The 22,938-nt window shown below is 45.2% G+C and overlaps 2 protein-coding genes across 7 annotated transcripts in view; one reads left to right on the plus strand and one right to left on the minus strand.

Moving 5' to 3' along the window:
• LOC121600687 (secreted protein C) overlaps nt 1–22,938 on the minus strand; it is a 50,048-nt gene that overhangs the window by 12,410 nt on the left and 14,700 nt on the right. The gene's annotated exons all lie outside the window — the stretch shown is intronic.
• The window catches only part of LOC121600689 (lipase member H), a 43,979-nt gene continuing 22,866 nt past the window's right edge, over nt 1,826–22,938 (plus strand). The window contains exons 1-5 of one of the 4 annotated variants that reach the window (XR_006005864.1): nt 1,826–1,951; nt 4,481–4,885; nt 17,247–17,346; nt 17,431–17,843; nt 22,245–22,847. Coding sequence is in view for 3 of the 4 variants with exons in the window: in XM_041929543.1 (XP_041785477.1) it covers nt 4,831–4,885; nt 17,247–17,346; nt 17,431–17,843; nt 22,245–22,765 (1,089 nt within the window). In the remaining variant the exon portion in view is untranslated. Of the gene's footprint in view, nt 1,952–4,002; nt 4,086–4,480; nt 4,886–17,246; nt 17,347–17,430; nt 17,844–22,244; nt 22,892–22,938 lie in introns of those variants that run through there. The other 3 variants (XM_041929543.1, XM_041929546.1, XM_041929544.1) reach the window with 3 other exon arrangements.

Below are 22,938 nucleotides of genomic sequence, written 5' to 3' on the forward strand. Positions count from 1 at the left end.
CGGGGGCTGTGTCATTCTTGTGTGCCCTCCACTAACGACTCCCCCTCCCCCCCAAGCACGTAGTCAGCCTGCCTGGAACTAATGCTTTAAATTATGCTAATTGATATTAGTTACAGCCAGTCGATCAACTACATCGGCCCATCGGCTGACAGCTAAACTGTGCAGCCATTTCGACGAAAAACCCACCCCAACGCGCACACACACACACACACACATGCCAACTGCCTGGAGGTTGGCCCACTGCAGTTTGGAGAGCAAAATCCTGTCCCGATTTTCCCGCGTCATCGTATTCCCCAAGCCACAAGAAGGGCCGGATGGGGAGACAGTAGAGGCACAGTCCTGCACGTTTAAAATATGATACCGTTTCATTGTGTTGCGTTCGCTTCCCGTTACATGAGCCCTACACTCCACCACACCAATGCGGCAGTGCGATGGTGCGGGGGTAAAAACGCCACCCAACCGGAAATGATTCACTGACTGCCAGATTGGGCGGGAAACGGGAAAGCGCAAGCTGGACTGCAAATTGGCTTCACGGCTTCACCGGGGTAAGCTTGCCAACTCTCTGCTGGGGGCGCTGGGGGGGGTGAGATAACGCTTAATAACGCTGCAGAACTATGAGCGTGTAAAAGGGCGACGATGATGATGATGATGACGGTGATGAAATTTCGCGGAACATACGTGTTAAATTAGACGGGATAACTGCATTGGTGCTGGGTATTGGTGTGGCTTCTCGCGCTTTTGTACAGCGCAAGGGAACGAGGTTGGGTTTAGTTTTTTTTTGGCTATGCTTGAACTATACTTTAAGGAATAGATAGAAATTAGACGCTTTACTACGTCTGTTCTGAGGTTTTCGTTGAAAGAAATGAACACCATTTGGATGATTTTTTGAGTGTAAAATGCTTCCCACAGGATTGTATAACAATTAAAAAGACATTAAACGCATTTTTTGTAATATCGTTCTTACTTCTCTCATTCAAAATTACTCATCGTAATATTTATTATTTCAAACATCCTTTCTTGGATTAATTTGCAATATTATTTTTAAAAAATCTAATATCAACAGCCCAGTAATGAGAAAAATAAGTTAATTTTGATTTGAAACTTAATCCTATACATAGTTCTTTACTTGTGCAAGCTAGCCCTTAATTCGATTCAAAATCGATCGATTAATTTTAAGTCATCTAATCGTTTTAATCAAAATCGGTCTCGAACTTAGGGCTTTAGTAAATCCCACTCGGCACCGATCGACGCCAGCCCGCCGATAAGACGGTGTAACTAATCGATTTACAAACGGTTGGCAAACACGGGCCGCCATTTCGTAATCGCGCTCCACAAAAGGGTGTGCTCTCATCTGCCCTTACGGCAAGGGCTTCCACTGTGCTGACATCGTGTGCTCCTGTGCTCATCCCAAGGACACACGTGGCGATGTATGTGCACACACACACCCGTTTAGCGGTCAACGGTCACATCACCCTTAGATCCACTTAATACTCCTGAGCTGTGATATTGCAGAAGGGTTCATTAACTGTCGGCGACCGGCTGGACAGACTGCAGCCAAAAGTCTTCCCTTTTGCTTTTTTTTATTTTTTGGGAACCGGACTTGATCACGCGGAGGCAAACCAACGATTTTTGAGTGAGGTTCGTCGCTTTATCACCGATGACCGTGAAAATCTAAGCAGTCGGGGTTCGATCGCTGCTACCACCACCACCCAACGCACCATTACCACTACCCGATTCGATCAGAAGGAGGTGGCGGAAAGTGTGACCGACCCGCGCACCAACGCAGGCTAGCCGCGTTAGATGCCGCGTCAGTTTCGCGCTGATCGTCGCGCGCTAATGATCGTACTGCATCGAACCCGCTTGGTGCGTGTGGTTACGCGTGCGTTGCGTGCGAACCGGCTATCGGTTTTCTGTTGTGTGTGAAAAAGCGTGGTGGTGTGGTGATTGCTGAGTGAGTGATGGGCAAATGGATGACAAATGCTCAAAATAAGACGCTATTTGTAGCTTGTGTTAGCCAACAGACAAAATTAGTGAAAAAAAAATATTTTAAGATACTTTTATACAAAAAAAATGTTTAAAAAATAACATTAGTACTACGCATAATCAAATTAGTGAACTACGCATAATCAAATTAGTGTAACAAGCAGACAATTCATTCATGAATTAAGTCTAATGGAGTAGAGCAAAAAAAAACGGGGTTCGTCGCTTCCAGATTCATACCGCAGCGTTCAAGTCTTTTGTTGCCCGCTCTTGGGCGATCAATCCTCGGCGCGTGAAAATGCGAAAGCAGCCACCATTGTATTTATAAAACAAATTAAGCACACAATCTTGATACCAAATCGCTCGATTGCAACAGATTTGCTCGCGTTTTGTGTGCGGGAGTTGTGGCGAAACCGTAAATGGAACCATATTTCCAATTCCAATCCGCATGCGCGCGCGCGCACCGTTCCGAAACCGGAGAAGCTTCTCGGCGCTTAGGCCAGCCGAGAGGCCTGACTGACGAACTTGGCACTTGGGTTCCGGCGATATTGAACTAATTTCATCAACCATAGCGTGGACAGAAGCGCACAAACAACGGCAGCAAAAAAGCCATCGCGCTGCTTTGATGATTATATTTAACCGACACGCAACACCGCTGCAACGGGTGTTTGTTGAGTGCGTGTGTGAAGCTTTGCAGCTTAACGTTTAATCGGTTTGGGGGCATAAAACATCACACACATTCTCATCCGATTGCAAGAGGAGAGGTGTCGGCAGAAAGTTCATTGTAACCCACGCGGCTCTAAATGGTTGTCATTACAAGACGCGTGCCGCAGGCTGCACCCGACCAGAGATGCAAGTTCGATGTCAACCTGTTTTCTCTCTCTCCCCCTTTCAGCGGGGTCGAGGCCAGGTTGGCACCAAGCGTGCCCCCAAACAAAGCACCTGTGCGTTGCGACAGCGCCCAAAAAAGCTCCCCCCGGCGCGTCACTAATCGATGTCACACGATGAATTGCCTGACATTGAAACTTTTTGGAACTGCAGTTGAACATTTTCAGTGGTGGTGCGGTCTGCGTTTCGGTCGTGACACTGGCGCTGGTTTGTGGTTTGTGTGCGTGTACGTCTTTTTTGGCGGCACGGTGTGTTTGCCTTCACGGTGGCGGCGACTTCGAGTGCCCGGTGACATTCAGTGTCAGGCGGCGTTAGCGGTTATTGTTTTGATTTTATTCGTCGCGTTTTTCGCTGTTTTACCATCTTCGCGAGCTTTCTGTGTACACTGTGCGAGCGCTAAACGATCTGGTAATGTGGTGGCGTTTGAGGCAGTGTTTTGCCGGGAAGATGATTAATGTACCGGTGCAATTAACGGAATAAATAATGAGCAAGCGCACGGTGCTTGTCTTCGGTTGGATCGAGACAACGCAAGAGACAAACGCTCTCAGGGCAATATTAGTTCCTTGCAGAATTGTTTTTCGAGCCCAGAACAACCTTGTTGTTTGCAACAACAACAAGAAAAAAAACACGGCAAGAGTAAAATATTTATTTGCTCACCATTGAAAAACGATTGTACGGTAGCTTCATTTAATAGAACAAAAAAGCCTAAAAGTGGGGTAGATATATTGCACACTCCAATTAAAGTTCCCATCATACCTTTTACAAAGCCTACCAATCGGTCCATCAGCGGGTCGTCAAGCGTAACGGAGTAGGCTAGCATTTTTCCCCTTTTTTCTGTTTGCATTTTTGCTACATTTCTACACACACTCACACACCAACACTGAGCTAAATGAGCCCTATCGAGCGCAAACGATTAGAATAAATCACACACAGACGGCCGCCTGCGGTTCCAATTCTCCAAAATTGCTGCAAAGCAGCGATCATTCCGCTCGAGTTCCGGCGAAATGATAGGCAAACGTTTACAAAGCGAAAAATTGGGGGAAATTATTGTAGAATGGACAAGTGTGGCTCTGACTCTTTGCAAAGTGTGCGTTTGATGCCGACCGGCACAGTTTAAAATCAACCGCCATAAATCTCACGGTCTAAACTTCACTCCTAGAAGAAAAAAAAAATCAGGGCAAAACTCATATTTTCGGCACACCAACAGCAAACCAACAGTACGTCAGTCAGTCGGCTGTGCGAGATTTATTGCGGAAAATTCAATTTCAAGCTCTTCCACCACCACCCTCTCGTTTGCTTCCGATGAGAAGTTCCCCTTAAATTGCATCGAACCGCAGTTGCAGCTGCACCAGCGCTGTTTGCGTGATCAGCTGTTCGAATGTCCGGGTCCGTGACTGACTGACGACTGGGCTGATTGCTTCAGCAGGCCAAACAAAAACAAACCGACAACCCAAGTGCAGTGGAAGAAATTTATTGGTCCGACGCCGTAAAGACGCACCATTTGCCGGGTGATGGGCTCTTTTTGTATTGATTTTGGGACGCGCTTCTGTCCCGCCGCCGGCACGTACTAGCGCTGATGTTTAATTTTCCAACCCATTCTCCCCCCTCAAAGGGACTTTCAGACGCAGAAGGAGCAGAAGGACACCGGAACAACGTGCAGCAGACCATCCTGTCCTGTGTGTTCCAAAAACCCATTGGCATTGGGTGCCAGCAACTGCCAGCGGTGTGAAGTGAGGCTTGCTCGTCCTGAATTAGTTTCCTTTCCTCGCGCCCTTTCTTCCCTCACGTCACGGTGTCCGTTAGAGTTTCTTTTTGTTTTGGGGCGTGTGAGAGACAATCCAAGTGCCCTGTGTGTGTGTGTGCAGTGGAACAGTGTCGGTGCGTTTCCGGTCCCTTTCTGTTTGCTGAAGCGTCCAGGTGGTTTTATAGGATAGACAGGAGGAAACAACACACATACACAATATGGTGCTAAGCGAAGGACAGCTGGCACTGTGCACAGTGTTCACCCTATGGTTGGGTAAGTAGTAGCAGTGTTTGTTTTATTTTACAGTGATTGAAGCGCTTTGTGATTGAAACGGGGAAAAGGTCGATCGTGACGGATAGCTATAAGTCGAGGGTTTCCATTGCATTTATTTTTTTTTGGATTTGGAATGGTTGCATCCAGCGCGCCATTACTCAAAATCGAACTGGGGTAGTAAAGGACTTTAGCAGGGGTTATTGAACTCCTGTTCTGATGGAAGCCTTAGTTTTTCCTGCAATATTGCCCACAACCACCACACCTTTAGCTGAAGAGGACAAACGACAAAAACCGAACGTTGACCCAAACGGCCGCGCCAAAGTCGATGGCCTTTGGTTGGGTAAACATTGCGCCTTGGTGGCTTGTGACGACGGGCCCTTACGATGGGGTTACGACAGCCAAGCACACAGCACGCCGTGAAACTGTGTGTCAACAGATATGTCAATCGGGGTGCGTTTTCGCGAAAAGAAAAATCGGTTGGTGTTGGTCTGTTTGTGTTTACCTTTCCAACCTAACACAACCTTGGGCTACTGTCGACCATGGTGGCTTGGTGGCTTAGAGTGTGTGGCACAATGTTTTGTGCAGGTGCGTTAATACAAGACTTTGCACACACACTTAGAGTCTTATCGGCAAGTATATTCCAATGTTAGCTAACTCAAACATCTTGACACGTTAGAGGATTGCACACATTCTTGGAGTTGTTCAAAGTTGTCTAACGATATGATTTGGTGGGAATAACAAAAGTGTCTTGTATTCTTCTAGCACGATAACTGACCAATTTTGAATTTCAGGTACAAAAGTCAAGTATTTTGACACTCATATTTTAGTCGGAGCAATGCTCTATACACGATATCAGGTCCTCTCTGTACACATTATATATGATAACCTTAGCAGGCATAATCAAGGTGTTATAGAAGGAATTACAAAGGATAGTTAAATTCCACTACTGAAACTAAGCCATCAAAATCCATTACAGGGTTTCCCACGATTAATTGATTGGTTCCCATATTTTTTGGTGTTATATATATATTAATGTATTGTGTATATAGTGATTGGCATTTCTTTCCCACAAATTTTTGGCCGTTTTCCAGAATTTTTTGGTCCAATTGTGTTGATATCCAATCGAAAAATACCAAGAACGCATCGCGGAACATACCTGAAAATCATGGGAACTGACCAATAAATCGTGGGAAATCCTGTATGACAACGGAGGTTGAACTTCAACTGGAAAAGATGATCAAGTCCTATCTTAATTCTGAAAACTGACAGATGCCATAAAGATAAATTAAGTCAGGAATTGGTTGGATTTGAATTCCAAACAATCTGGAATCCCAAGATCCAGCGCCAATCCAATATTTGAAATACATAAAATGAGTTGAGAAGATCTCACATCTCTCCAAGGAACTCTAACGACTTCTTGAATCATTTAGAATCTCTAATGCCTCAATTTAATCTTTCAACCTTCCTTGAATGCTCCAAAACCAATAGGCCAAGGCATCGAAACAGCTCTGGTATGCCAAGCGATCACCTTCAATGTGCAGAGTTTGACATCCGGAGCATAATTAATTGGAGTGCTACAAGATGAACCGAATTTTTGCTCACAACAATAACAATAATCAATCAAACATCATCTTCAATCTTGTTTTTAAAAACCTACGACGGCACTCTCAATCATTCATCATTCACCACCAAGAGCAACCTTCACCGGTGGTCAGTTTCCTACTTCACGCGTGGCTCGATGAAGCACCCTAAGCTTCGATTCGATCTTGACCATCGACAATTGCTCAGTCACGAATTTAAGAAAGCCTCCTTCCATGCAGCCTCTGCGATGACCCTGATCAACAGCATCAACATAGCATTTAACACACTCACACTCACTCTGTCTCTTCTCTCACTCTCTCTCCCCGGCAAAAGAGTGGTGCATCAATCACTTCCTGCATTTTGTACCAACCTTAGCGCGGGTTTTGCACGATTCGTAGTGGAAAGCGATGCGAACAATTTGCTCTTGCACCGTATGCTCGTATGGTAACGTTGGCTGTGTACTGCCTGTCCACAAAACAAACGCTAACCCTGACCCGTTTCATCCGATCGGTGGTGGATGCTTCAAATGCTCCAAACGTTTGCGAACGTGAATCAGATTCCGCTCAGCTCGCCCCGGCGCGTATAATCGAGCCCGTTAGCCCGAAAAGCCCGTCAACATTCTGCATTATTGTGTTAGCGCCTTTGCAACATAAAAACCCGACCCAACCTGAAGAAACGACCGAAATTCCCTCGGCACACATCTTACGCCGGGCAGCCGCAGCGAGCGCAGGGCAACGGGAAGACACTAATTGGTGATTATCAAATTACTAATTCAATAAGTGCGATGGTGTCACTACTACTTTGCTGCGGTCTAGCATCTGGCTGGGGAAATGTTTATGTGTATTTTTTGTTGCCTCTTCTTTCCCTTCCAGCTCTCGGTTGGGCGAGCGACCAGGTCAAGCGATGCAGAACGTCGGTCTGCTAAAGGGCATTTGATAACCCTGAGAAGAAAAAAATACAATAATTTTGCACAGCTTAGCCCGGAGCCCGGTCTGGTCTGGTTATGCGCATTCATCGAACCATGACCCAATCGGCGATGATGGGATGGTATTCGCCCCGAGAGTATGTTATTAAATCCATTAGATTTGATGATGCGATGGCTAGCAGCCATGCATCATTGCAGTTAGTGCAGGTCGCGATCAATTGAATTAACAATCATGAGTAATCGTGTGTAGCAGTAGGGAAGGAAAAATAGAACAAAATCGTTGTGTAACGTTGTGTCAAGAACATGAGTGTACACCTCCAACAACGACCAATGTTTTCAAAATTTGTTAATTTTTGAAACACCGTTTGGGAGCCCTCTTTCTATGTCCAATTTAGTGCTTCACCACGCAAAAAGGCTCAAACCTGTAGCCTTTTCCCTCATCATTTTGCCGTATAACTTAAATGAGCTAATTAACAGCAAACAACAGAGCATTCCACCCCTTTTCTTCCACCATGTGATAAGGGGCAACATGTGTCATTGCTGTCCTGCCTCGATCACCACCCCTAACGAAACCCAAAGAACCAGTAAAGTTCGGCTGATTAGCAAACTCCTGCAGGTGAAAAGAACAAGCATTCCTGGTAGCAAAAAAAGGCCGCCCCGTCGGCTTGCAGAAATCACGCCATTTCTACGCACGCTATCGTACGCCTCCCGCTCAAACACCCTCCGCGTGCGTGCTTTATGGAGCTCGTTGTAGCGCGAAAGAATCTCCTCCGCCACTCTCGCAAGGCAAATGCTTCGTCGGCACGCGACAACCGAGCGGCAGCGGGCGGACGGGCCGAAGCGTTACGAAACGGTGTGAGGGGGGTAGAAGTGAGAATTACGGTTGTAATTACAATGCACAGGGGAGTGGAGGGGTCGTGTGTGTATATGTCAGTTAAAATACGTTATCGTTTGTTTTCGATTTCGTTGACCGGCAACTGTCTCGTTTGCTGTAGCGTTACCTAGCGTTACGTGTGAGTACACTTAGTGATGACATCGGCGAACGTTCGCACGTCATTTGTCCATTTTTTTGACTGATGGACAAGCACAGACACAGGCTGTTAAAAAGCTTCAAGTGAAAGCTGTGCAAAAGCAACCAGAGAGTATACGAAATAGATCGGAGAGATTTGGCAAGAAGGAAGCGACGAAACTGATCTAAAACTGTAATGAAAAACGCTTTAATTAAACACATCATAAAGTGAGGTACAAATTGAAGCATTCAATCACGACCACCAAGCACGGCAGCTAAATTGGATCATCCTCATTCGATTACCGTACTCGTACGGGTGCCCCCTGGTATGGTTTGTTGTCATCCTCCCTTCCGAAATAGTAAAGCTCCACCTATGGTGAAATGCCCAACAGCATGAAGTTCAATGTCAAAACACCCTTGCAAGTCCCTGATCGAGTTAATGCAACAACAGACAGAGGCAAGAGACAAAAGAGGCCCCCGCCCGTTCCAGCTCCTTACTGCCCCTCATACTAAGCCAAGCCGGCATGCGAACACTTGCGCCACGGAATCAAATGGTCGGGCTTGGCCTTCGCGAGCGGGCTTATGCTCAGCCCCTGCCAAGCCAGTTTAACCAGTGTGTACCCTTTTAGTAGGTCGATGGTTGTGGTTGGTTTTGAGCCTGCTTGTGCTGTTTGCTCCTCATGCTGAACCGAACACGGTGCGGGGTGGGATGGTTTGAATCATAAAGTGCTAACAACCATGTTGTTGGAATGAATTGAACATTTTTAATTGATTGTAAAACAAAAAAAAAACAAGAAACAAACCATTCCTATGCAAAGTGCTAATGACTGGAGCAGAACTGGAAACACTTGGTTACCGGGTCGCGATCACGCTGTGGACGCTGATGACACACGGTTTGCTCGTTTAGAGGTCGCTGACGATTGGGGATCAATCGGTGAGCGGGAGACCATTGCAGCTCATACGCTATAATGAACCATTATTAGGCGCATAAACATGACTACATGACTGCTAAACACTTCACAACGCGCGACGGCGTCATATCGCACAGACACACACACACACACGCACCGAGCGGCAGCCTTCGCAGGCTCAACGGTCAGGTCAGTAGGGCTGTTGCGATTGATTCCGCGTAGCACTAGCTCATTATTAATGCATTATCAGCCATCGGACAACGACAACGACAGTGGACTGACTTTAAACACACCGTGGAATCTGGGTATTGGTACCGTGTTACTCAACGCTCAACGTTCTTGAAAATGGTGCTAAAAATAGCATTTTTAGCATACGCCGCACGATTGATTAGTATTTTTGCTGCCACCGCGAGGAGCACGTGAAAACGGCGTCCGCGTGCCGGAAAGCCATTGCCAGCCTTCGAAACGAGCAGTGGCAAGAAGGACATCCGCAGTACCGCCCGATATTGGGGAAGGGGTCAGCGCCCTAGCAGACGGGGTGTTGGTCGGACTGACACGTCATCAGTGGGGCGACACTCGTTGGACGGATTGCCGGGTGGCGGTGGTTAAATAACTTGATTGATTACATTAATTGAACGCCAAACTAATGGTGGCATGGGGCGTTGTTCGATGACTCGTTCGTTAGCGCACGACAGCGCGAGTGAGATTGCATGAGGGGTGTTGGGGGGGGGGGGGGAGCGGTTGGCGATTGGAGAATTATTACGTAAAATGCGTACTGTGTCGCCCAAGGTCACTATTTTTGAACCATAGGAATGTTATGAATAAAGCTTTTGCGCTGAAATGATGTTGTAGGTCACAAGGTTTTTATGATTTTTTTTACACCTTCACATGAGCTATAGCTCAAACAGCTTGTTCAAAAACTACTTAAGAGACAATTTAATACCTTGGGGATGTGAGAAAAATCCTCAAGAAACACTGTATCGCTATTATCTTTGAGATAAAGTATCGCTATTAACTTTGATAGATTTAAATGCAATTCCGATACGATTCTACAAAGTATTACAGAAATTGAGACGAAATCCTTTATAACATGTTTAACTTAAACTCAATGGACTTTAAATAATTCCAGAATGTTCAAGAAAATGAGAGTTCCCATGGTCTACTAAAACCTTGAACTTCAAACTTTAATAATCAAAATAGCAAGATGAGCCTTTTTGTTGAAATTAGATAATGGGGTCCTTTCCGTTTTAAGTTCGTAGGCTGAAATTTCAACCTGTCAGCTATTTGCATTCTATAGCAGTTTTCGGGCAGCTATCTAAGTCGATATAATATGCAGGTGGGCTTATCCCAAGGTGCATGAATTTAGAAGGCTGATTTTTATCTCTTCTGCTTCTGAATGAAAGTTTTAAGAGTGTTTTGTGTATTCTTCAAGCCTCCAGAAAGCTTGTTTGAACAAAAGCCCATCCTGTCAAAAAGTGATATTCAAATTTGGATGATATTAGACCACCTGAACAACATACACTTTGATTCTGGATTCCATCACCAGATCTCTTTAATGCACCTTGGTAGAAATGTAAACACCACCTTGTTTTGCCATTTTTCGAGCAGGTACTCGAATTTGTGGTTTTGTATGGAGTGTTTACACCATTTCAGCCTCCAACTGTCAAATTCCATACAAAAAAACGGACTAGAATCGTGAAGGGCCCCAATCCTAGAATACTATCAGATATCCTGAACACTATCACAACATACAAGGAAAGCTAGTATGACACATCTGTACTGACCGGAGTTTATTTCTTTAATATCTTGAATTAATGGACGATGTAGACAACAACTCCTAATCTGAGTACAACAGAAAAAAGGCATGACATTTTCCAGTGATCAATGATATCCTAAAATTTGTTCTATTTTTGAGACTTCAGCTTTCAGAATTCTGTTTAAAACTTGATAAAACCGTTACTATAAATTAACTTCTACGAAAACTACCTTGAAAAGCCGAAAAATAGCACACATACTTATTTCAAAATGTCACAAATCAGTTCGACCTTTATCATTGGTACCAAAAACCTCCACTTTGACCCCTTTGTGAGAAGTCCACATACGTCAGACCATGTTGATGACATCTAACAATACAGTGTGCCATTACGATACCGCTAGTCGCAATTTCCATTTTCAGAAGGGGGGAAAACAGCAAGATCTAATCTTGACTATTTAACCCCTTTGCTTCCGTTGGTACACTTTTCGATGGACCATTTTTCCTGTCACCTTCTTTTTTGAGACGGATAAGCTGGACATTTTCCTAGCTTTTCGGCCCCAAAAAATGTGTGTTTATGTTTACACGAGTGTGTATGTGTGTGCCCATTTCTTTTTCCGTACCGAAAATTCTGTATTGTAATGGTGAAGAAATCGATCCTCCTCACCTTCTCTCTCTCTCTCTCTCTCCGTTACCTAACCTGCTTTATATAATCCCAGCAAGGACGGTGAGAAGGCAAACAAACACACAGGCTTCGCTTCGTTTACACCTTTCAGTGAGTCAATCTTTGTCCAGCACACCTCAGGTCGACGCTAAGCAGACGGCAAGAAGGGAAAGCGATACCTTTTACCGTGTTCTTTCACTCCCATCCGTTTATCATTATTACCTTCTTGGAACTCGACAGCCCCGAGCCAGAATTGATTGATTAAAGAAATCTCATTTGTCTACTGGATTCGGCGTCTACTAAACAGTGGTCGAGGTAGTTCGGTGCCTGTATGTTATTCCTAGGGATTGGTCGCTCCAAAAAAAAAAACAGCTCCATCATTTCGTCACACTCAATACTGGCCATTCCTAGTAGCCTGATAGTGTCGGTGTCGGTTGATGTCGGTGTCGGCGAAAGAAAGCAACTAAAAGGTAGACGCGCCACAGGACAGGACCTCCGTGACAAATGAGCTGGTGTCGGGCGTCTCCCTCCGATGGGAAAGTTAATTTATCTTCCAATCCGTGTATCGCAACGGAAAATTTGCGTGTGTTTTGTGCCGTTACACTTTCTTATACCATTGGAAGAGTGGTCAATTTTTTGGGAACAGTCCACTTTGTTCTATCCTTTACGCTCTCCGCGCCACTCATCCTGTGGGAATACTTTTGCCTTGCACAGCGCTCAGCCTAAACCTTGAGCTTATCGATTCACTAATACTAAGTAGTGGTTCGTAATTTGACTGCTTATCGTAAATCTTCGCCAAAGTTGACCTTTGACGTAATGGTGTTCCCATTCGATTGTACATCTATTCTTCATTTCTGATTAGAAAACGGGGCAGCCCCAGCTTTTCACCGGGCCCCTATTGGTGTCCCCCCCGACATGTCCGAAAACATTCGCCAAGAACGCTATCGACAGGGACGAAGGAGCAGGAGCAGCGTGATTGCGAGTTGGCGTGTTGGATAAACATTTAGCGCCGTGAGTCCCTTCGCCAGAAGGGGTATTGGAATGTACCGGAAAAAATGTTCACTACTAAGACACTACTTGCTTGCTTGTGGTTGCCAATTCCATTTCTTTTCCAGCCCGAGTAGTGGTAAGCTTGTGACGGACTGACGCCGCCAAAATGTAACAAATGAGCTCGCATTCGAACACCGTTTTCCTCGGTTGTCCAGAGTGACGCTTTCAGATGTTGTGAATTTCTCTGAATTAATGATACAACTTTCAACTTTCCTGCCTTCGCCGGAAAAGATCATTCAACCGTACGTCAAAGCACGTGCGGAAGTAATTTGGAAATGGACGTGAAAGTGTCCATTTCCTGCAACCGCCAACCATTCACCCGTCTCCTCGCTCGGGAAAGGAACCGGGTTAACTGTCACATTGACACCGAAATCCCGAAACCGGCCTGTGCTCCTTTTTCGGAGGATCGCTTCAAAATGGCGATAATGGACCATTTAAATGTGTTGTCCAGCACATGCAACACCGTGCCGACCGGGAAGGGATCGAAAAGAAGGGTTACACCAACGTCATAATGTCATAATTAGCGGTAAATCCTGAACCGGCTGTCGTCATGTGTTCCGGTGTGCTAGTGCTGGGCAGTGCGGCCCGAAAGGGAAGGGATGCTCTGAAGACTGCCCGAAGACGATTACTCCAAATTGCGTCCTACACAAACGAATGTGCGAAACGTGCCCACTTGCACGTGGGTGTGGTGGGCAAATATTTGTTAAACCATATCGCTGCAAATGCTGCCTGCTGCCTGCTACTGCTGTTTGCTTTCGAAACTGGATAAGACCGGTGGACGAGCAAGCCGGCTGCGGCTTAGTGTAGTTTGAACAAATATTTTGAAAGTGATCTAAAACTGATTGGCCTTCGTTTGCTCCGGCTGGTCGTTGTTTGCAGTAGTTGATAGTATGTTACAATTGGAGCTCAATGTACAATGACAATGACACGCAGTGAAACTTAAGACTAAAAAGATAAACTTTGTAGTTGTCAGGTAATTTTGAAATTGTTCCAAAGATACCTTTTTACTCTCTTTGCTCCCATAAAAAAACTCATTTACTCCCATCAAACCAACCCATCCGCCATCGACCAGTGCAAAACTGCAGCCTGAAGAACTGACCACTCAATTGATCTGCATAATTTGGCAGCACTGGTCCCCGGCGCTTTATTAGGCACAAATGCCAACACGGGCAGCGTACTGCATTCGAGCACCGATTGTATCGACGAAGGACGATTTCCGTCGCAGTACGTTACTGGGAAAAGAACGGGCGTGCCGAAGCCCCCCCCCCCCTCCATCAGCGGTACGGTACTTTGCCAGTGTTGCCAAACGGCTTCAAAATACTATTCCAATGCCACCGAGCAGTGAACCGATGGGAGGAAAGGACGCAAAAAGCAGAACGTGAGCGAAAACAAAGTATACACACGGGAGACACGTGATTTCCGGTGTTGTGCAGTTCGTGCCAACTCGTGATTGAGGATGTCCGTAACCGGTTTACCGGTCCGAAGGTACGCTGCTGTCCATCCAGCACAGCACACCGGCCGCCGCTGCCGAAGCTAAACGCTTTCGACGCCAAAACGCAACGCTCCACTCGGTCTCGCTGCTTTTTCCCAGACACCGGGGGAGGTCGGGGAGGCCAGGCGAGCGTTACAAAATGACTAATTTCGGCCGTTCGACAATAGCTCGGCAGCGGGTGCCAAGAATGGGATTCACCCCAGGCCACCAGCCCCACCTGGGGAAGAAGGAGGGGAGGACTGGAAGGATGAACGACGGTGTAAAATTAATTTGCATATCGGAAATCGTTAAGCTTCACGCCAAAACCGTTACCCTCCCACTCTCTTCTTTGTGTTTGGTTTGTTTTTGTGCCTGGGTCTGGCAGTCTCGGAGGCGCTTTCTGTCTCCTTCTTCTGTAGGCTTGCAGTTAGCTTTATTGAAAGGGTGGGTGCGAGGAAATGCGCTTCTTTCCGGGGAAATGCGCTAGTTGTTTTTCAACCCGGTCGTGCTATTCAGTGACAGCAGCGGAGTATGTTGACCTGTGGGCGATGCGGGGTTTTCACACTCCATTTATGATCGGGTGTTACGAATAACTTTTATGGGTGTTGGTGTTATTTTCAAATAACAATTGTTTTGATGAAAATTAGTAGTAAATTACAATGCGTCAAATTATATAACGAAAAAAAAAGATTTTTTCCTATGTATATTTCAAGTTTGCTCAAGTAAGCGCCTAAATGTATGCAATACACGTTACTATGTCAAAGTTCAAATGCTTCCACAAGACACAAAATTCCAATTGCTCTTTCAATCCTGGTATCCTATTCGAATATTCTAATTTAAAGATATTGCATATCTTTAGGCGTTTTAAGGTCTAAACACAACCTCAGGAGGCGGAATGAGCTAAAAACCAATCCCGGAGCTGTATAAATAAGCTACAAAAACAACGCTAATCCTTTAACAAGCCATCTAAAAAAGGAACAAGAATCAAACATCGAACAGGAACAGTGACCTAAATTCAGCATTTGATCCAACAACAAACAACACAAATCGAAACACGAACATAAACAACAAACATCGAATCCGACCGTTTCGCACGTATGCACTAATGCACAAAACTAACTGAAAATGCGGCACAAAAAGAATGCTTCCTTTCTTTTTTGTTTGCCTTCCAGACACCAGATCCCAAAAGCAAACGAAACAAACAGCATCCTTGTTCTCAGCTGTCGTTTCTTTTTTCTTTCCTTTTTAGAACACACCACTGAAAACTAATGAAATGCAGCAAACGATGTGCAACGACAAACCGGGCCTTCCGGTGCAATTCCTACTCCACCGTGTGCTCTTTTTGCCACAGTGAAAGGCTGACTCAAAATCTAGGTTAAGAATTCATCTTCCAGGCATCTCTGTCCCAAAAAAAAAAACGGAAAACCTATTCTTTGTGTACCTTCCAAAAACCACAACCTAGCCCTAGCTGGCAACAAGCCGAGCGCGAGCACACACACACAGGGAAGTGCTTTCGAGCTTGAAACCATCGCCACCGCCGACTTTTCCATTGCACTCTGGTGTCGTCTCACCTCGATTGTGGGCGATCGTGACAAGTCTTTGACAGCCATTACGTGTTCTCTCTTTTTTGTTTGGTCCTCTGCCTTGTTCCTTTATTAGACCATATTTAGTTGCTTCTTTGCATACCTCCGGAGGGGGAACAAGACAGCCCAGTCTGTCCACAACTAGTTCCATAATGCATTTTCCATCAACAGTAAAAAGCAAAGAGAAGCACACAAAAGAACGAGAGAGAGAGAGAGAGAGAGAGAGAGAGAGAAAAGCAAAACATGCCCAACGAGCACTGTGTCAGTGTCGCCGTGCTTCTTGCTGCAATGGTGGCCCACTTCCGGGGACAAATTTGACTGACGAACACATTGCACGATGTCACCCGGTAGGAGTGTTTGTGTGTCGTTGTTGGCGACATGTTCTCGATAGATTGCGACAACTGCTGTCAGGTCAGGAAGGGAAATTTAGCAGCGTCGATTGCTTTTTGGTGCTGCTGCTGAAGTGATGGTGGTGATGATGTTGCATTTGAAAGTTCCCTATCCATCCACCAATTAATTCGATTACATTGCTCACCACCTGTCAAGATGGAAGTTTTTGGACAGGCAGCATTGAAGAAAAGCACTCCTTTTGGTGTGCGCTATTGATTTAGGTTCAAGTTAATTTTCCCAATTGACGCCGAACGCAGGTGTGCACAGGAAATACAACTCTGTGTCCTTTGGTGTCTGTTTTTTTGCGAAGCAATATAAACTAATTACTTTATCGCTGCTATTTTCAAAGCAGCACAAACACTCCCACTCCAGATTTGTGTACCAAATCGGACTATCATATTTCTTGGAAGCAGTATACCAGTCCCCTGCGGCGCCCTTCTTTGCCTGGCCAGGTATAAAAATATAATTAAAAAAGCCGAGCTCCACACCGACAGTTACTCATCGGTTTTGTGTTTTCTTTTTTTTCGGGTTCCAGTTCCGTTCCCAATTAGCTAATGGAACTCGTAGGAATGACATTTTGGTTCGTGTTTTTTTGTTGTTGCTGTTGCTGTTCGTGTCATCATAAAGGTGTGCAGAGTGTGTGGGGGGGGGGGGGGGTGCTAGAGACCATAAACCTGGAACTGTCCGGCAGTGAAGCATTTTGGTATGAGAAATTTCCTAAAATCACACGCCAGACGTACACACACAAAAAATACAAGGGAAATAACAGATTTGTGCAATGATTTGCCGAAAAAGATTTCACGCAAACATGATCCCTAATTCGGAAGGGGAATTTAGCTGAGGATTTGATGTGTGTTTGCATATAATTAGTGGCAATTTATGGACAAAGATAATGCCGGGAGATAGAAATCGTATAAAAATGTAGGATGAAATTGCTCTAAACTTTAAAGCGTTCTGCCTCGAAGCTTCCATTTTGAAACCCATCAAATAATCATTTCCTTCTTCTTCCCATCCCATCTTCTAGGTGGTCTGCCTTTGATGTACTCGCCGGCGCCCCGCGGCGACTGTGATAATTGCTGCCCCATCCGGGAGCCGAAGGATATACAGTTCTTTCTCTTCACACGGTAAGACCGCACGGCAACCCAATTGGCAAGTCGGACAATATGCAACCATTAATACGTCTCCAAACATCTCCCCACGGCACGCAGCCAAAACCCCGACACCGGTGACACCCTGTTCGTGTCGGACAAGAAGCACCTCCGGGCGTCCCACCTGAACCGCACCAATCCGCTCGTCATCTATCTGCACGGCTTTTCCGAGCGGGCGCCGGGCGGGGCGGGCGAAAGCAGCAAACAGATGAAGGACGCGCTGCTCGCCGCCGACGACTACAATGTGGTGCTGGTGGACTGGAGCCCGCTCACCGCGCTGCCCTGGTACGTGAACTCGGTGCAGAATGGGCCGCGCGTCGGTCGCTACATTGCACGGTTCGTGCGGTTTCTGGTGCTGTCCGAGTTTCCGCTCGAGAAGATCCACCTGATCGGGTTCAGCCTCGGCGCGGAGGTGGCTGGGTTCGCTGGCAAAACGCTGAACGAGTGGGGCCTTAAGCTGCCCCGCATCACCGGTAAGTTGGGTTGGGTTGGTTGGGTTGGTTGTTCGGGGGAGGGTTGAGCCGTGGGATTAAACAAACTTGGAAGCAACCGTTCTCGGCGATGCTTTGGGCAAGCGGGCAGATTCAACAATGGTAAAACGCCGCCACCGTAAGCTCCGGGAAAGGCAATGGGAAAATGATAAAGTGGCCACACTTTTCCACAGCGTCCCGGTTCATTATGGAGAAAAGTTCCGGACGTTGCCCGTTCCGGGAAACTTTGGGGGAAAGGCTAAGGAGAAAAAGAACCTCAAACTTCTTGCGCTACACCACTGCAGCTTGTAACAAAAGTTCATCTGTTTCAATGATGCAGGAGGTAGCATACAGCCTCACACACACACACATACTGGACTAGTGGATTTTGTATCGCGTTTTGTTTCCCCTTTCTTTCTTCTTTGTTGCAAAAAAAACAGTGTCGAAAACTTTCTTGCACCATAAATAGGCCTTCGTTGTAAAGCAAATAGGCTTTTCTCCTTTTTCTTCAAGAAGATTGTGCATTATTCAGAAGCCATCGCAACAAGCTTTCACAGATGAGACCGGGAAGCCGTTTAAATGTACTTCATTATCCAAAATTACTGCTCTTTCCAGCATAAAGCATGCAAACTAACTTTATTGTAGTTTTAAAGAATAATTGAATTACTTTTCAGCCATTTTGGCCCATAAATTAGTCCCATTTGATGCTGAAACATTTTCAAAAGAACCTGCACTAAATGAGAATTTAATAAATAGAGAAACTGGAAGTGCAAAGGCCATGCTTATTAGGCCATATTACTCTTAAGCGTTTGTATTTCAAACTGTGTTCAATTGTCAAACAGTGACCAAATTGCAAGCCTATGTAAATAATTCTTCTACATTTGTAATACAGGCGACCCTCGAGACACCTCTCGAGACGACCCTTGACAGTTAAAAGCTATCATTTATAAAGAATTGATGTTTTTTTTCTAATTTTTATGCTGATAACCGTTACATACACATTTATAAAGATTCCCCAACTACCCAATCTCGAATATTTATGTCATGTAACCGACTTTTGAAGTAAAATTAATACATTATCGAAAATTGTTCTAAATAAAACACACGATATCATAGATTTTGACTCTTCAACTCTTCACTCCAACGACTTTTTCAACTTACGCCTGGGGACATTTTTTCAATTTCAATTTCAAGATCAAATACAGTCTTATTTCGGGGATCACCTGTAGTTAATTCATTACAACATGTTCCCTTATAGCTAATCATATGTAAAGGGTATCAAAATAGTGTCATGAATCCCGAAAAATTAAATACTATATAAAGTTTCAAGTCCCTATTCCTCAGCATTTTTACTTTGGTTTAACGAATTCAAAATTTCCAAAAATTCCAACCTTGAAGATAGTGATTCTCTTCATCATCAAAGGACAGTACAAGCTGGTGTAAACATTTGGAAAGTGTCCCAACTGAAAGCATTCGCTCTAAGAGCAGCTGGCGTTTGACACCTCGTGTGCATGTGGGTGATGGTGAAAGAAAGACAAAGAGAGAGAGACAAAAAATGCTCTGATTACAGTACAGGCGTCCCCCGAGTTACGACCCCCTCGAGTTACGACGATTCGCAGATACGACGATTTTGATTTTGACAGTTAAAAGTTGTCATTGACAAGAAATTGATGTATTTTTATGAATTTCTGGGCTGATAATCGTTATACACACATTTCCAAAGATTCCACAATTACCCTATCTTGAATATCTATATTGTGTACGGCTTTTAAAATATAATTATTACATTATCGAACATTATTTCAAATAAAATGCACGATATCATAAATTCCAACTCTTCAAATTCGGTTATAAACTTAGTATTCATAGATATTCGACATACGACTTTTTCGACTTACGCCTTGCTTTGGGACATTTTTTCGGTCCCAAATACAGTCGTATCACCGACAAACCGACATGACACTGGCGTTACAAAAGTGTCCCACACGAAAGTACTGTCATTTACCAGTGAGGCGAACACTTCTGTCAAAGTAAGCTCTGTTCACTGCTGCTTCGATGTAAACAACTTTTCTAAATACAAATGGCGAAGGAAGTGTGAGGCAACATTTTGTGAGAATTATTGGACAAAACACCCAGGAAAATCATTTTATAAGTTTCCAAATCAATGCAAAAGATGTGAGAAGTACATAAAACAATACGCATTGGAATTTGCGAAGAAAAACAAAAAGGGGTTTTAGCAGTTTCCTCTCTGTGTCAGTGTAGTAAGCGAATCATTATAGAGATGGCGCTAGTGTTTAACGTATTTTCATTTGAAATAAGGAGACAACTTTTGAAGCTCATTTTGTTCGAAGTGTCACGTCGGTTTGTCGGTGGTCGTATCTCGGGGGACACCTGTATACGCTCGGTATCCGCACTAACTTGATTGATTTTAAATTCTTATTTATGTCTCGGTTTATGAGTTGATTATTACATTACATTACAAGGAAAATAACTCTGGATAGAAAGTTTTGCACTAATTTTTAAATGTTATTAAGCCTGGTAACAATTTGTAGAGTAGCTGCATCCTCTCCTTTCTGCTTTATCTTTTGCTACTGACAATTTTCGATGGCGCCCTGGTCCTCGATCAGCTGATCTGCTTGGCCCTATTTGACCCTACTTAGCGGCTTGAGCCGAACTTAGCTAGTTTGCCCTAAGCTTGGCCAGCTAGTTGTCGCATATTTGCGGATATCGTTTTGTCCTTATCTAACAGGTGCCCTTTGGTGTTTTTAGTTCCAACTATTTGAGCTATCGTATACAGCTTGATGTTTTGTAAACAATCGCCTGTCAAAATGTACGAGGTCGTTAGCGTGCCAACAGAAAGATTTATTTACCTTTTTAATCATAGTACACTACTTTTGACCGATTGATTGAATTTGATTGTCAAAACTGCGGATTAAACAGGTACGGATTACCGAGCGTGTACTGTACATAAAACTTAGCGCAAATTACCATGGTAGATGTCGCCACTGTGAAGCTGGTAATTTGAATAGAGACAAATATTATTCATTTTTCCTGACTTGCTTACTTTATAATTAACTTCCTGTTTTAGTTGAATTTTTTTTTACTATTGCATTAAATAATAGGTTTCCCAGTGATTGTTGAGGATTTCTTACGTAGTTTTGAACTTGTGTCTCAATTTGTTGTTGGTTTGTCTCTATGAAAAAAGAAGAATACCTAGTAACAAAACGTGAAACAAATTCAAAAATACTCTCAGAAAATAGTCATGAAAGCATTGAAAAAAGGAAAAACCAACTCAAGAAACCCTGCAAAATAGACCACACAGAAAAAAGTGAACCACAATATTCAGCTTAAGCATCGTGCCCCCTACTCCCCTAAACCGAATAAATCATAAGCTCATAAACGAAGCCCAAACCGTTCCTAAATTCCGCGTGAAACGCATTCCCAGCTCTACTATCCACTATTTCCAGCCGCCAGCCCTAGACATCCTATCAATATCATATTAAATCGATCAATCATTAGTGTATTCCAACTATTTCGATGGCTGGCTCATCGCTCGCCTCAAAAAACAAAACAAAAACACTAAATAAACTGCCTCCTGGACCAAACCAAAACCAAACTATATCATCGTTTGTGGCCACTGTGCTACTCTGTTCTGCTCTGTTTGTCTGTGTGTCCCCATCACCGAGAATCGAAACCGCCAGGAGAACAGGCCATTTATTTCGCCCAACCGGCGGCAAAGGAAATGACGATAAAAATTTATACGCTATTTATTTATTGCTCGCATTCCATTCGGGCCGGTCCTTTCACCCGCCCCAGGTCCTCTCAGTACGGTAGCAGTGCACGCCGTCAGAGCCACTGTCGAGTCCATTTCGATTCGGTCTAGCGTCGTAAGAACGGCACACGATAGTTTCTTTGAGCACTGTGTGGCGCTGACCTTTTTCCCACCCCCCATTCGACCTGGCACCTGGATTCCGGGGGCCACACAACTGCCACTCGATATATAGTTTGGGTACGAGTGGCGTACGAGCGCCATAAAACGCAGGGTTAAAAAGCTCTCCAGAAGCCGGCCGCCTCCCTCCCGATAAAAGCTTCTTCATACATCGCGCATCGGGGTTTGGGTGGCTTCCCATTACCGATCGCGACGTCCAAAACGTTCGCCATCAAAACTTTTGCCGGTGGGCTATAAATCAACGCAAAGTATGGGCACAGAAGAGTATCTGGGCTGTTCCTTCCAGACAAGAAAACTAGAGCAATAATCTTAGCGGGAGCAAGAGCAAAACAAGCCGGACACCACATGGCGTTGAAGAACGTAGAAGGGAGGACTTTTTGATTAATTACATTACGACCCGGTTGTGTCCTTCACGTTGATAAGTTCTTTCTATTCTTTCTTTCCAACTCGTCCAGGTTTAGATCCGGCCTTCCCGCTGTACGTGTTTGAGCGTGCCTCCCAGCGTCTCAGCCCCAAGGATGCGGAGTTCGTCGACGTCATCCACACGGACGGCGGCCTGCTAGGCTACCCGTGGCCGCTCGGGCACGTCGACTTCTACCCGAACGGTGGCGTCCCGCTGCAGCCGGGCTGCGCCCAACAGGAGCTGGCCAAAAACCGTTGGCTCGGTGTATTTATTGGCTGTAGCCATGCCCGGGCCTGGCAGTACTTTGCCGAATCACTCACCCGCCCGCAAGGCTTCCTCTGCGAGCGGTGCGAACCGACCGACGCTCCGGCCTCGGGTGCAGCGAGCCGCTCGACCCGAGACACCAACAACTGCACCATGACGCGGGAAGTGTTTATGGGCATGTACACGGATCGGACGCTGCGCGGTAAGTTCTACCTCAGCACCAACCCGCAGCCACCGTTCGGGAAGAATCTGATGCCGCACGAACAGCAGCAAAAGCAACAGCAACTGCCGGTGCAGCGAAAATCCTAAAATGCCAAAATGCTGCGCCCAGCTTCCAGGTAAAGGCCGCCAAGGCTGGTGGTTGGAAGCTGCCGCGCACGATAGTGTGTAGGTAGGTTTCTTATGCAAATTAATAATAAATTGTAAAATTTTAAACCCAAACACTCACACACCGAAAAAAAAGACCTCATTTGAAGTGGCGC

The sequence above is a fragment of the Anopheles merus genome, chromosome 3L, assembly GCF_017562075.2.
Source record: "Anopheles merus strain MAF chromosome 3L, AmerM5.1, whole genome shotgun sequence".
Lineage (NCBI taxonomy): Eukaryota > Metazoa > Arthropoda > Insecta > Diptera > Culicidae > Anopheles > Anopheles merus.